This window comes from Pristis pectinata, chromosome 1 (assembly GCF_009764475.1).
Source record: "Pristis pectinata isolate sPriPec2 chromosome 1, sPriPec2.1.pri, whole genome shotgun sequence".
In the NCBI taxonomy this organism is placed as follows: Eukaryota; Metazoa; Chordata; class Chondrichthyes; order Rhinopristiformes; family Pristidae; genus Pristis; species Pristis pectinata.
The window spans coordinates 121,577,598-121,591,425 of NC_067405.1; the positions used below are offsets into that span (position 1 = coordinate 121,577,598).

The 13,828-nt window shown below is 35.9% G+C and overlaps 1 protein-coding gene across 4 annotated transcripts in view; it reads left to right on the forward strand.

Annotated features, from left to right (window-relative positions):
- LOC127573656 (serine/threonine-protein phosphatase 2A 56 kDa regulatory subunit gamma isoform) overlaps positions 1-11,786 on the forward strand; it is a 119,144-nt gene extending 107,358 nt beyond the window's left edge. For all 4 annotated transcript variants that reach the window (XM_052022106.1, XM_052022192.1, XM_052022271.1 and 1 more), the window contains 2 exons: positions 6,881-6,997; positions 8,938-11,786. In XM_052022106.1, the coding sequence (XP_051878066.1) occupies positions 6,881-6,997; positions 8,938-9,072 (252 nt within the window). In that variant the 3' untranslated portion in view covers positions 9,073-11,786. The remainder of the gene's footprint in view (positions 1-6,880; positions 6,998-8,937) is intronic.
- The last annotated feature ends 2,042 nt before the right edge of the window (positions 11,787-13,828 follow it).

Here is a 13,828-nt window from a genome sequence, read left to right on the forward strand (position 1 = left end):
CTGCTGCATCAAGACATCCCAAAATGTCTCAGAATTAATGAAATACTTTTTGAAGTGCATTTACTGTTGTAATATGCTCTTTAAATCCTCCGATATCTATGACTTTTATTAATGCTACTCTGTATCAGTTGATATGAGCTGTGCTTCGCGATGATTATTATGTGGTACTTTCATAGGGTAGTCAAACTGGAAACGTAGTTTTTTTTTTAGGTACTGAGCAGAGCTAAACTTGTCAAATGTTATCTACTTGACGACAATTCTAAATCCAGATTAGAATGCTTTATCATATACCTTGTTGGCTGTGTATAATTACTCAATTACCTTTTGACCTAATGTGCCATCCTCTAGAAATACTTTGTTTAAATAGGAGTAGGAGGTAAATGCTGATTCCAGCAAAAGTTTGTGTTGTCATCTATATTTATTCACTTTGTATTGCAATTCCAGACTTGCATTCCATAATTGTTAGAAAGTAATTTTCACGTATAGTCTTCAGTATACACTAAGTAAAACTTCTATTTAAATTTGCTTTTAAGTATTTGAATCATTATCAGTTGGAAATTAATCTGTTGTTTTGAATTTTTATTACCAAAGATTGTCAAATTTATCTCAGCTGTGTTTCTAGTACATGTGGGGTTACAGTATCTACTCATAATTTCTGGCAAGAATGCCAGTGTTGCCTGGACGGAGGGCTGGATTTGTATTTGCTACAATCATTACACTTGTACTGTCCCACAGAATTACTTTGAAGTTTTGCACAAGAGCTTCCTTTGATTGGATGGGCATTTTAGTGCAGTGCCCTCAATATGGAACTTGTATTAACTAGGCAAATGGATATCCATAATCAATCAGGTGAAGAATTGTTGACAAGTTTATTCCATGCCATATCCCGTATAGAAAGCAAAAAGATGGGATTGATGGACAGAGAAAAGAGATGAAGGAAAAATTAGCATTGTTTACTTCAACTTTGCAACATTAATAATGCAGAAAGCCTGGAAGATTATAGGAAGCATAGGAGTGAACCCAAAAGGAAAATCAGGAAAACAGTATGAAAATATATTGCCAAATCAAAACAAAGAAAATCAAATGATTTGGAATCAAATAAAGAGCAAGGGGATAGCTAAGGAAATAGTAGGGTCTATTAAGGACCAAACGAGTAACCTGTTTGTGGAAGCAGAGGATATGGGCTAGGTTTTTAATGAATCCTGCCAAATTTGTAGTCAAGGAGCAAGTATGTGGAAATTTTGAGTGGGATAAACAAGCAAGACTGGAAATATTAAAAGGTTTAACATTGAAAATTGATAAATTACCAGACTGGAATGAAATTTATACCTCACTACTGGAAAAAGCAAGAGAAGAAATGCAAATGCTCTGACCATGTTTTTCAATAATCCCTGGCTAAGGGTGGTGCCAGAGAATTAGGGAGCTGCTAAAGTTGTATTATAGACAGACATATGAACTGGTAGGGAATAGCACAATATGGACCATGTAGAGGCAATGGAATTAGATTGGCATTGAGGTTGGCACAGACATGGTGGGCTGACACGGTGGGTTTCACAGTTGTAGAAATATATTTCTTTATTGCCAGAGTTTCTCTTGGCCATAATTAAAACTTGTACACTGGAATGGACAAGTCATTCTCCAGCAGGTTTGGGTGTATCCATTGTGCAAGTATGGTTACTTAACTCTTCCAAGTGTTTCGGTCCAGATAAGATACTGGCATAGTGCAACTTGCACAAGAACTTTTGCATTTCTGCACTAAATGAATGATTGTTGGAGTTTGCTGTTTGCTTTGAATTTTATTAATGGCACTAACATTCTCATGATTTTTGAAAAATCTGCGCCATGGGAGTTATTGGTGTGAAAGAAGGGGAACTAAATGCTTGACTGCACAGATTTAGACTGGGATACATGCTGGAGCCTTTACTAGTGCTCCTTGTCTATAATGTAGCTACTCAGGATATTCAGCCCAGCCACAGCCCATGCTATCAATTTAATTTCCTCACCTTGAGTTCAATTATTCCAAAGCCACAAGTTCATTATGAATCCAGGAATCAGTTTGGACAGCTATATTCTATACATGTATTTAAAATTAGTATAATGTAATGGAGCAGATACTTTGCTTACATCAGTGAGCAAGAACACTTATTGAGTAAATCTCAGCACAATATATTTTAAAGGGGTACTTATTGTCACTTCAGTAATTTGTTAAAGGAAACTCAACTGTTAAGTTTACCTGTATATAAGTAATATATAAAGCAAACTTCTGCCTAACTATGAATACTTCTGGCAGCAAAATGAACTTGGAAAGTTGTTTTTACAAAGGTGGGAGCATAACTAGTATGGTAACTTCTTGAGCTTTTCATCTTGCATTCCTTGCAACCCGTTTATCAGGTCCAATTCCTCCCTCCCTTTTGTCCCCACCCAACTCAAATTTTTCCACTTGCCCCTCTTGTTGTTGCCGTATGATTCTTCAGGGATATGCATGCTCAAAGAATTATCTTGAGTATGCCATTTGACTGGACACAACTGCCAATTGTTCTCAAATCTGAGAAATGTGACTACACTAATGCATTTTCTGAAAAGTAGCATTGGATAGTGGTCAGATTTGGAATGTCTAATTGATTTTTGGAAATCCACAATATGTCAGGCCACAATATTTAGTGCTGCTTCCTCTGAGTGAAATCAGATAATTTGGCATAAAGTTACCAGTCCATGTCCCTCTATATCTGTGGTTCCCAACCATTCTGAATTTAAGGCTCATAGCTGGGGTAGCTAACATACTGTGGGTATGTTTTCAGATTTTTTGTTGTCAACTTTCTAACTAGATTACCTCTAAGACCACCCGGACTGTCTGTGTGGGTCAGGCACCTAGGTTGCACTATCTAGCAGGTAAATGTAATTTTGGTCTACTGCTGTGCATGAAGACTGATATAATGGGAGACATGTAAATAATTTTTCATTGACTGGAGTTTGTCATTGAAGAGCTTTTTTACTATATTGAAATATTTTAACTTTACAGATACAAATAACTTGTTCTTTAAATAACTTGTACAATGAATAATTATATTAATATTAAAACAATAAAGAACACTTATTAAGAGTGCTAGATTTTTGTTCATCCAGGTTTAAAGTGAGGGGAAAGATTTTAAGAGACCTGAGGGGTGACTTTTTCACACAATGGGTGGTGCATATATGGAACAAACTGCCTGAGGAAGTGATAGAGGTGGGTACAATTAGAACATTTAAAAGGCATTTGGACAGGTACTTGGAAAGCAAAAAGTTAAAGGGATATGGGCTGAGCGTAGACAAATGGGACTTGCTCAGTTTGGCAACTTGATCAATATGGATGAGTTGTGCCAAAGGGCCTGTTTCCATGCTACATAGCTCTGTTACTCTGACTCATTCAAGTAACCAGAAGAAATGTAGCATTGTAGTTTAATGTCACAGAGCAAAACCTCGTTGGACACTGCTGCACATCCCAAACAGCTGAGGTGGTGCCATTATCCCTGCTCTTCTTTCCAAGTACACTTGAAACATTTCGCTGCAATTACCTGTTTCCTGTGTTGCACGGAGATTATGTTGTAGTTGCTGGATAGCACCTGGAGACCTAGATTGTTGATCTGGAGACGCAGGTTTCAATCCCACCATACCAGTTAAGGAATTTAAATTTAAGCACCTAAATTAAATCTAAAATTAAAAGCTAATAATGGTAATGAAATTACTGGATTTATTGTTTTAAAAAATCCATCAGCTTTACTAATATCCTTCAGGGCAGGATAATTGCCATCCTTCCATGGACTGGCCTGTTTCTGATACTGGACACAACTACCACTGAAAAGTACAAGGGCAAAGAATGCACTTGCATGCCATCCTGACTTGGAAATGTTATCATTACTTCATCACTGGGTCTCATTTTTGGAACTCCTTCCCCAGCAGCATTGTGGGGGTATGTTTGCTTGAACAGCTGTGGCCATTCAAGGTAATGTTTGCCATTACCTCTGGGCAATTAGGATTGGATAGTAAATGCTGACCTTGCCAGCAATGCCCATATCCTGAAAAAAGTATAAAGGGAAGAAATAGGGGCACTTTAGTGGCTTGCAGGTTACTGGCCACATATTGCCCCATACCCAAATGATGTCTGAGTCTTGCTGCATGCAGACCTGGACTGTTTCATTTGCTTAGGCATTGTGAATGGGATTTAACATTTGTGCAATCATTAGCAAAATATCACCACTTCTGACTCTGATGGAAAGAAGGTCATTGAAACAGCTGAAGATAGTTAAGTCTAGGATACTGTCCTGAAGAACTCTTAGTGATATCCTGAAACTGTGGTGATTGACCTCCAAAACCTAAAACCTTTGTTTTAGGTATGACCAAACAGAAGTGTTCTGCCTTTAGCCATTGATTTCAAAGACCAGGTCTTTCACGCCACACTTGGTCAACTGCTACCTTGATGTCGCACTCAGTCAAGTGCTATTTTGACTCCTGCAAAATTCAGCTCTTAGCCCTAATCCAAACATAAGGTCTGGAACCAAGTAGTCCTGGTTAATTCCAAACTGAGTTTCATTAAGCTGTCCAACTTTGACTCTTGAATGTTAGCCAGAATTGTTTCACAAACTTGTTTATCTAAAGCATCAAGCACATTTGGAACTGAAGGGAATATGCATGACTAAAACTTGAAGTGTAATTTAAATACTCTTTGGAAATCAAGAACACCAGCAAATAACTCCTAAAATACAGACAATGGTATTATTTTCAGTGGAAAAAAAAGTTGAACGTGACATCTGCAGCAATGTTGAATAGACATTGAACCCAGAAGAAAGTAGAATGAACTGCAGTTTAAGATCTGCTTCGGTGTTACTTATTCTGGGGTTGTGGGATTGTCCTTGCCAGCCCACTTCCAAAAACAGTTAAGAATTGACTTTGTTACTGAATTTCATTTTGTATATAGGCATGACCAAGGAAAGCTGGCATGTTTTCTCTCAAGGACGTTTGCGAACTGGGCTTTATGGATACTATATGAGCTGTTTAATTCCAGATATTGTATTGAACTAAATTTTGAACTCCCAGGTGCTGTAGGCTTCTGGTATAGTCCAGTAATAGCATTGTTGTCTCGGGTGTAAATCACATACAGTGGGCAGCCTGTCAACAGCTTTTGTAAATTCTGATTAAACTTTAAAGAAATTATTCAGGCAAACTAAATGAAACTAAAGCATGGTACTTGGACTGATTTCTTTTGCACTGAAAATCATCAAAAATCTAATGAGGTAAATTGATGGCACCTTTTTCTGCTTATAAGTTTGAAGATACACTGGAACAGTTTTGGAAAATCAGGGCTAAAGAAATAAAAGATTATCTACATTTTGGGTATGATGTTTGGTGCAGAAATTGTTCACATATAGTGTATATAAATCACAGATGGTGACGATGACAATTGCTACATAACAGATTTATCCAGATGTTTAATGGTTAGGCTTTTTTGTTTTTTAAAAAAAATGAAATTATAGAATTTGAGTTAATTTTGACACTCTAAAAGGACGTTATCCTGATGGCCTTGGTTATCAAAACATTAAAAATACAATTCAGAAGTTTGAATTGTACAACAAATTCAATTGAGAAGTAAAATTAATTTCCACTTTATCTCTAATTTCTAGTACTTGCATTTTTCTTCTAGGAATCATTAATTGGGTAGGGATACGGATGTCAACCAATGGAAGTTTTTAATGATATTTGCAGCACATATCACCCAATCATACATGAATGTCAGATGTAAAATTAAAATGAACATAAAGGAAAACCTGCTGCAAAGAGTAATTCCCTTTTTCATGCACTTTATCATTTTACCTCCTTCATAAAATTGGAGTATGAAGCCCATTGAATGCTCTAGTTATGCAAGCAGAAGTTCATTAGCAGAACTTGCTTTGTCACCTAAATCATGCTTTGTCTGACTTATCAAGATGTTTTTAAAAATATACATACCCTGTTCTATTAGCACTGATAGAATTACTGTAGAAGACACTGGCACCCTGAAAGGAATATTTTTTTCCCCCCCAGTGTTTGGGCAACTTTACCTTAATACCAGACCAGCAATTCTAAATGATAAACCTTTACATCGCCTTGGAATAAACACTTTTGATCATTGTTAATAAATTAGATTGAATTTTGTACTTTATATGTTTTGAACTAACTTTTTTTCCTTGATCTATATTTTTACTAATTTTGAGTTTAAATCCTGTGTTCCATAGACTCTATTGGTGGTCAAGAGAGCAGATAACTTGCATCCAAATCTCTCTCTCTCTCCATTCATCCCCACTCCATTTTTTTTTAGGTTTAAGAGGCTCTCCTGCAAATATATCAGCTTCTTGGAGTTAATTTAGCTGAAATACCTCTAGTCCAAATGTCATCATTCAGATAAGAATATTGATAACTTTTTTTTGACATTGGTCATCACATCTGAGCCTGGTCTTGTCCTTGCCATGCAATCACAAGTGCAAATTTATTAAGATGTGGTGGATAGATTTTGAAAATGGCAATATTGACAAATCGATTCTACTTCTGCTGTAGCTGAAATTGGCCATCCTCGGTTTTTGGGTAGTTAGACTCACTTCAGTCTTGTTCTTGAGTCGGTCATCCAGTAGGCTCAGGATTAGCATTTGCTTACCTTTTTTTTTTCAGTGCCTTCCTGAAATTTGTATTCCATTAGTTGAAAAACTTTCACATGCCGATAATGGATGCTTTGGCCATCCAGTGCACCCCACTCTTTAATATAGAACTTGCTATATTATTAACTTTATAGAGCTATCTTGAGCTTTGATGTGCATGTTTCATTTAAGTAATACTTGAAATTATTTGCAAGTGAAGCTTAAATTTTATCTTGCAGTATCAGCTTTTAATTGATCCAAGTGGAGTGAATAATCCAGTTGCAATGGAAACAGATGGCCCCTTGATAGAAGATATCCACATGATTCGAAAGGCAGTGGAAGATCAATCAACACAGGTATAAAATGGCCAATGCTACCATTTTAGTTGTACAAAATTGCAAAGGTGCATAACAGCATTGTGTACTTCACAAACTGTTGTAGATTATACTTTTTGTCTAAAGCAGTTTGATACATATGATTGGTCACTGGTATTACTAATTTAAGTTCCTGTACTATTTAATTATATGGTGCTTTGTTTTAATAATTCATGCTATGACTACAGTGTAAATTGGTGTTTTTAATATAATCCAGACTAATTTCACAAGTTAAAAGTACCTGCTGTTATTCTTGAGCCTTCTATATGCATCATGTGCTGCAACAAAGAGAAACTGCTTCCATTGGCAAAATTATCCAGAACCAGAACACACCACAGGTTGCAGGAAACATGTTTCCACACAGCTATTAGTCATGATCTAGAATTCATTGCCTGAGGATGATGGAATTGTGGCTTTCAAAAGGACATTGGATAGATACACAAAGAACAAAATTGCAGGGCTAAAGAAAGGGCCAATGGGACTAACTGGATTTCTCTTGCAGAAAACCGTTGAACGCATAATGGGCCAAGTGTGCAGTAATTCATGCATGGTTTGCTTGGTTAGAATGATGCCATCACAGCTGTTGTGAGAAATTCTTTTGAACTGATACCCATTAAAAGCAGCTATCAGGAAAGGGGATGTTCTTGGCACATGTTGGCAGATCTTTATGGAGGAATTTTGTTCAAGGTCATTGCCAGGCAGTGTTGCTTCATAGCTGACTGCAAATTCTAGATCAGTATTACTTTCATTTGTCCAATGGAAAAGTACATTTGCTTTGACAGCAATGTTCACAGATTGAAGTTGCAGAGCATGGTGCCCACCCACACTAACCCAAAATGGATAGTTGGTTGCACCAACTCTTGGTACCCAAGAGTTGTCCTGTGATGTGGAGCGGGCCACAAACTTCAATTGTACCTCTGGTGGCATACCCCAAGGTCCTGCCCCCGCAACAACCTGATGGCTTTTTGACATCTCAGTGCTATTAAAAGGTTTCTGACAAACCAAGATCAGATGGGCTTTAATTATTTTTAAGAAATTAATTAAAACTCAAAAGTTGTAAAATTTATAAACTAGAAGTGAAATAAATAAATCTAAATAAATCATCTGAATTTTTTTATTCAGGGTCAGCAACCCCTTTCAAATTAAATGAAGTATTTTTTGTGCCAGCCATGGATGTAAAATGCATTTGGTTGCTTGATGCAGTTGAGACCTGACCCCTAGCTCATCTGATTTCCACATTTCACTGCCCAGCCACAAGTTATAGTTCAGTTCGCTGTGCAACTGCTAGCTAAGGGCAAGTGTTTTCCAGCCCAATCTTCGTACAATAATCATCCAGTTCACTGCATGGGAGATTCACAGCACATCCACTGATATACATTATGATTTTCATTTTTTAGCAAGGTTATGACTCTGTGACTCATTTCTGATGCCACATTTATGTGAACTTTGTGCATAGCGATCACACTGCAGAACTGATGGCCTTGATTTATTTCAATGTTTTACTGTCCCTCTTGGCCATCCCTGCTATTGAAATTAATGGAGAACTAGTCCCCCTCCAGAAGATGCTGAAGCAGATGCTGAAACTTTTGACTCCAGAAATTTATTCATTGTAGGAATTTGACATCAGTGCTCTGATTTTTTTTTAAACCAGGGCCATCACTTTAACAGGTTCAAGTTCAAAATGTCTATGGCTAATACCCTGAAGAAACATTTTTATTTATATTAATCTTGTTTGTTTCGGCAACTTTTTAAATGTTACAATAAAAACGTTTGAATTTAGATTTCACTTATTGGCATTTCCTCTGATTTAAATCTTTTTAAAAAGTGATTGTGAATGGAAAAACTGATTTGTTATTTTTATTTATTTTGCATTTTAAACCTAAGTGTCAGTCTTGCCACTGACATTCACTTATTTTCTACAGGCGCAGAAAGATCTTCGAAAGGATCGTCCACTTGTGCGTCGCAAGTCTGAACTGCCTCAGGATATCTATACAGTGAAGGCCTTGGAGTCTCATCGCCGGGCTGAAGAGATAATATCTGCTCACGATGGGCATTAGGTCACTTCAGAAAAATATTGTTTTTAAGAAAGTTATTCTCTGAAATCTGTCTATTGTAGAGGCTATTATGCTTTGTGCCATACCAATCAGCTATACATTGAGTCAGTGCTTTCTTGAATTCGGTTTGTAGGCAATAACTTTACCATTATGAAGTCAAGCCTTGGTAGTTCAAACAATGGTAAATAGAGTATAGTGTTTTCTACAAAAGGTGGAATTAAATCTTCAAGTTGTGATGTCCACAGAACAGAATTTAAAAATTGTGGTTTCTATTTTTTATTTAAAGTCTTTGAAAATAAATGGGATATAGAGTCTAAACTTATTCCTGAGAAGTCACAGACTGAATTTTTAGTACATAAAGTCACACTTTTGCATTATGACATTTAACCTTATTTACTTCACCCAAATATAATGTAAACTTCAGTGTCACTTTGAGTTCATTCATCTGACCATTTTAAAGGAGGAATCTTTTGTTTTAAATAAGTTTTTATTAATGTACTGCATGAAAAGTATCTTTAGTTTCGGGTAACATTAAAAGAGATGGCCTTGATTTTTTTTTCTCCATTCAGTAGTGACATGTGATTTTAAAATGCTGCAAGGTTTTATCTGTAAATTAACTCAATTTTAAATCTGACTTAGTCCCTCACTGATATCTAAAATAACTACAATTAATTCCTACTGAGATGGTTTGGGTTTAATCTTTTTTTACTCAAGTGCTTTGATATCTCATAGCTTTAAAAGTTTGTCAGAGCTCTTTTATTTCTCCATGTATATTATGCAAGATAAAAGTAAGAAGTTCTGATGAATCTCCAATAGTACTAAATCATCTGTGGCAAGTATTCTCAGGGTTTGCTGTTATCTTAATCCATTCCTTTGTCCTGTTAATGTTTTCAAATGTAGTTTTTCTGGTTCTATAATCTGAATTGTCAGTTTGCTTTAAATTGTTCTATCTCAAACTTTAAAAAAAATTAAGATGCCTTGTGGAAAACAGACCTGGAAAAATGTCAGTCTTCTAATTTAAAGTGCACTAGATTTTGGATATAAAAGAGATGTCTCACACTGTTCTAATTTAATGTGCACTAGACTTTACAAATCCTGTTAGAATATGATATGCTAGGTATGTGAAACCAGTATTGCATATCTGTTGTAAGCTGTGTGAAGTAACTGATTTTGACTTGGTAATCAGAAGCTAGTCAGAGGAAAACCAAAAATTAAGTGTGCATATTCTTTTAGTAGTTGTTTGGTCAGTCTTGTATAACTACAGCACAAATTTTGCAAGTGAATCAAATCTATCTGACAGTGGATTTGTAATGCGAATGGCAAGAATATCTGCAAACACCACACAGTTAAAATTTTCTCATTTTCCCATTTGTTTACATTTTTAAGATTTTTTTTTCTGAGCCTAGCTTGATAAAACAAGTATACAATTGAAGGGATATTCAGGGCTATAAAGATGTTAAATTTGAAGTTTTCCCATCTTTTTATTGTGTGAGATAAATCTTCAAATTTCAAAAAGCACTTCCTGTTTAACTTGAAAAGTGAATGTTTTTTAAAAAAAGTCCTATTTAAGCATGTAGATGTTAAGTGTACATTCACCAGTAGTCGAAATCTCTTCCCAATACTTGTTCTTTTATAATATAGTATCTTGCAAGCTGTTGCAGTGCTATATTTATTTCCATTGTTTGAACTTCCGTCTAACTTTGACTAGTAGTTTCTCATATTCATTGGTTTTGGGTGTTCAATATGTTTGTGTGAGGTGTTGCAGAAGGATTGTAATTTTATTTTGGCCACTAGAGTGTATATTGTTTGTATACAGTTTGAGATATGATCCTGTCTTCAGCAGTTTTAATTTTAAGTATCTATTTGCTAAAGATTGACACTCACCAAATTGCAAGTCAGTTTTGAATTGCATTTATTCTGTTAGTGTGATTGGCAACATTTTTACCTTTTAATCGGGGATTTGCATTGCAGTAAAGAGGCTAGCCCTCATTTTCCAGCCTGCAATGGATGATAATTGCACAGGTTTTGAGCTGTTACCAAAATAGTAGTACCTCACTGTGCTAAATATTAATATCTTTATTCATAAATTGGGAATATCTTTTTACAATGTAAAATTATAAGGCTAGTTGGTAAAGAGGTGCAGACTCTGGATGACTTGATGTTGGGGGGGGGGGGAAAAATCATTCTGCAGACCAACCAGCACGGAATGGATACCCCACAACTAGCATGAGCAGTATTATGTTAGGTAACAAAAATTATAAATATTTAAAGTAATTCCAAAGCTTGTTCTGGTGACTGTTTTTCTTTAAGAGCATATTAATAATTGGCATCTTTTAAGTTTCTTTACTTGTGTTTGTTTAAAGCCCTAAAGCCCTGTACAAGAAGAATGTCTAGTAACATGACAAGTGACCTTTAGTGTGATACCTATATAAATGGCTTCATTTTAATATTGTACATATGTTGTACTTTGTTTTAAGTAGTGTAATATCTTAAAGTAGATTTCATATTTTGTACAAAATGGTCCTATGTACAGAATAAAAAGTTCCTAACAACCACGAAAGTTGATAAGTGGCAAAGATGTTTTTCTTGTAGAAAATATTTGCAATGGTGGCATTAAAAAAAAATTGACATGTCCCAAATTTAAGCTGCTTCAAAGTTGGTATGTTTTTTGTGGATTAAGCACTTCACTGTGCACTTTTACCCAGACTAAAGTTTTTTAAAAAAATGTACAGCTTTGTAGTGAGAATAAAAATAACAATTTTGCATTTTCAGTCTGTGAACTACAGTGAACAATGTTCAATCAAATGACTTCATTACTGCTTCATTAAGCAACACAACCATTCCAGTAACTGTTTGCAAACTGATTTTCTTCAATCCTTCCATAAAAGTATTTTTTGTCTTCCCACCACAGCCTTTTGTCCTGGATTTATCTACAAGTAGAATGTAACTTTTATCTTCCTTTTAGTTATTTTGGATACTGATTTCTTGCTGTTTAAAAGTTCACAATTTAAGTTGGCTTACCATTTCCACATAATTCATTCCTCATTCCAGATTCCATCCTGGTTAAGCTGCACTGTACTTCTATAATGAGAAGTCAAAAACAATTCTATACTGTAGGATTGACCTTAAAAATGACCTTTCTGCTCTTTTTGAAATTTGAAAACCCCAAATGATTTTTGTTTTAAATGCTTAGTCGCTTCTGTAGGCAACTGCTCTGCCCATGACCACAAGAAACTGTGGACACAGCTCAGCACATCACGGAAACCAGTCTCCCCTCCATGGACTCTGTCTATACTTCTTGCTGCCTCAGTTAAAGCAGCCAGCATAATCAAAGACCCCACCCACCCCAGACATTCTCTCTTCTTCCCTCTCCCATCAGGCAGAAGATACGAAAGCCTGAAAGCATATGCCACCAAGTTCAAGGACAGCTTCTATCCACTGTTACAAGATTCTTGAATGGTTCCCAATACAATAAGATGGACTCTTGACCTCACAATCTACCTCTGTGATCTTGCACATTGTTTACCTGCACTGCACTTTCTCTTTAGCTGTTACACTTTATTCTGCATTCTGTTATTGTTTTACCTTGTACTACCTCAATGCACTGTGTTAATGAATTGATCTGGATGAAGGTATGCAAGACAAGTTTTTCACTATGCCTTGGTACATGTGACAATAATAATCCAATTCCAATAACTGCTTAACTAAGTAAATTTTGTTCCTTTGCTGCATTCAGGAAAAATTATTTAAAAATGTATCCTTCTGCTTCCATCCCCAAAATGTATGACCTCAATTATTGCACGATTGCAAAATTTATTTATGGTTCTATGATTTGCTGCTACTTTGGCAATAAGCTTTGATATCCATCCATTTGGCTAACTGATGCCAGGACATCTCAATGGCCATAACCTGCAATCTGAAAAACAACCATTTAACAGGGTGCTTTGCTGTCACCCTTTCAAGAAAAAGCATACAACTGGAAAATTTTAGATTCTTGTTTATCTAAAATTATAAGGTTATAGAAGATTTAGGAAAGAGCAATATAGATTATATTAATTTGAATGTCTTGCAATCCCACTCCTCCCCAAATGACATTGCAGTCAATGATGTGGTCAACCATTACCAAACATCCACAACTATTATGTTTATTTTAAAATATTTGCTTCCTCCCCTCCAACTATGGTTGTTCAACTTAATAAGACCTCTACATTTGTGTTTTCAAGTCAAATTTGAAATTGATACAAATTTAGCGGCATATTCTTCTACAGGAAAGATGGTTATAAACTTCAAGAAGATGTAAACAAGCTGGTGGAATAAGTAGATGGATGTTAGGTGAAACTTAGTGCAGAGAAATGTTAAGGGAAGAATGAAAAGAAGCAATATAAACTAGAGGAACATTTACAATAGGGATACAAGAAGAGAGATCTGGGGGTATATATGCATACTTTGAAAATGGTTAAGAAACTGGCTTAAGAAAATACCCGTGTTCCTGGCTTCATAGACGTGGAATACAAGAGCAAGAAAGTACTGATGGACCTTCATAAAATGCCTGTCAGGCACAAATGGTGGATTGTGACCAGTGCTGACTGCCACACTTTAGGAAAGATGCTGAGAGGGTTCAGAAGAAATTTACTAAAACAATTCCAGGATGAGGGACTTTCAGTTGGGGGGGGATAGACTGGAGATTATAGAGTCGTACAGCATGGAAATGGGCCATTTGGCCTGACACATTCATGCTGACAGAGATGCCTATCTATGC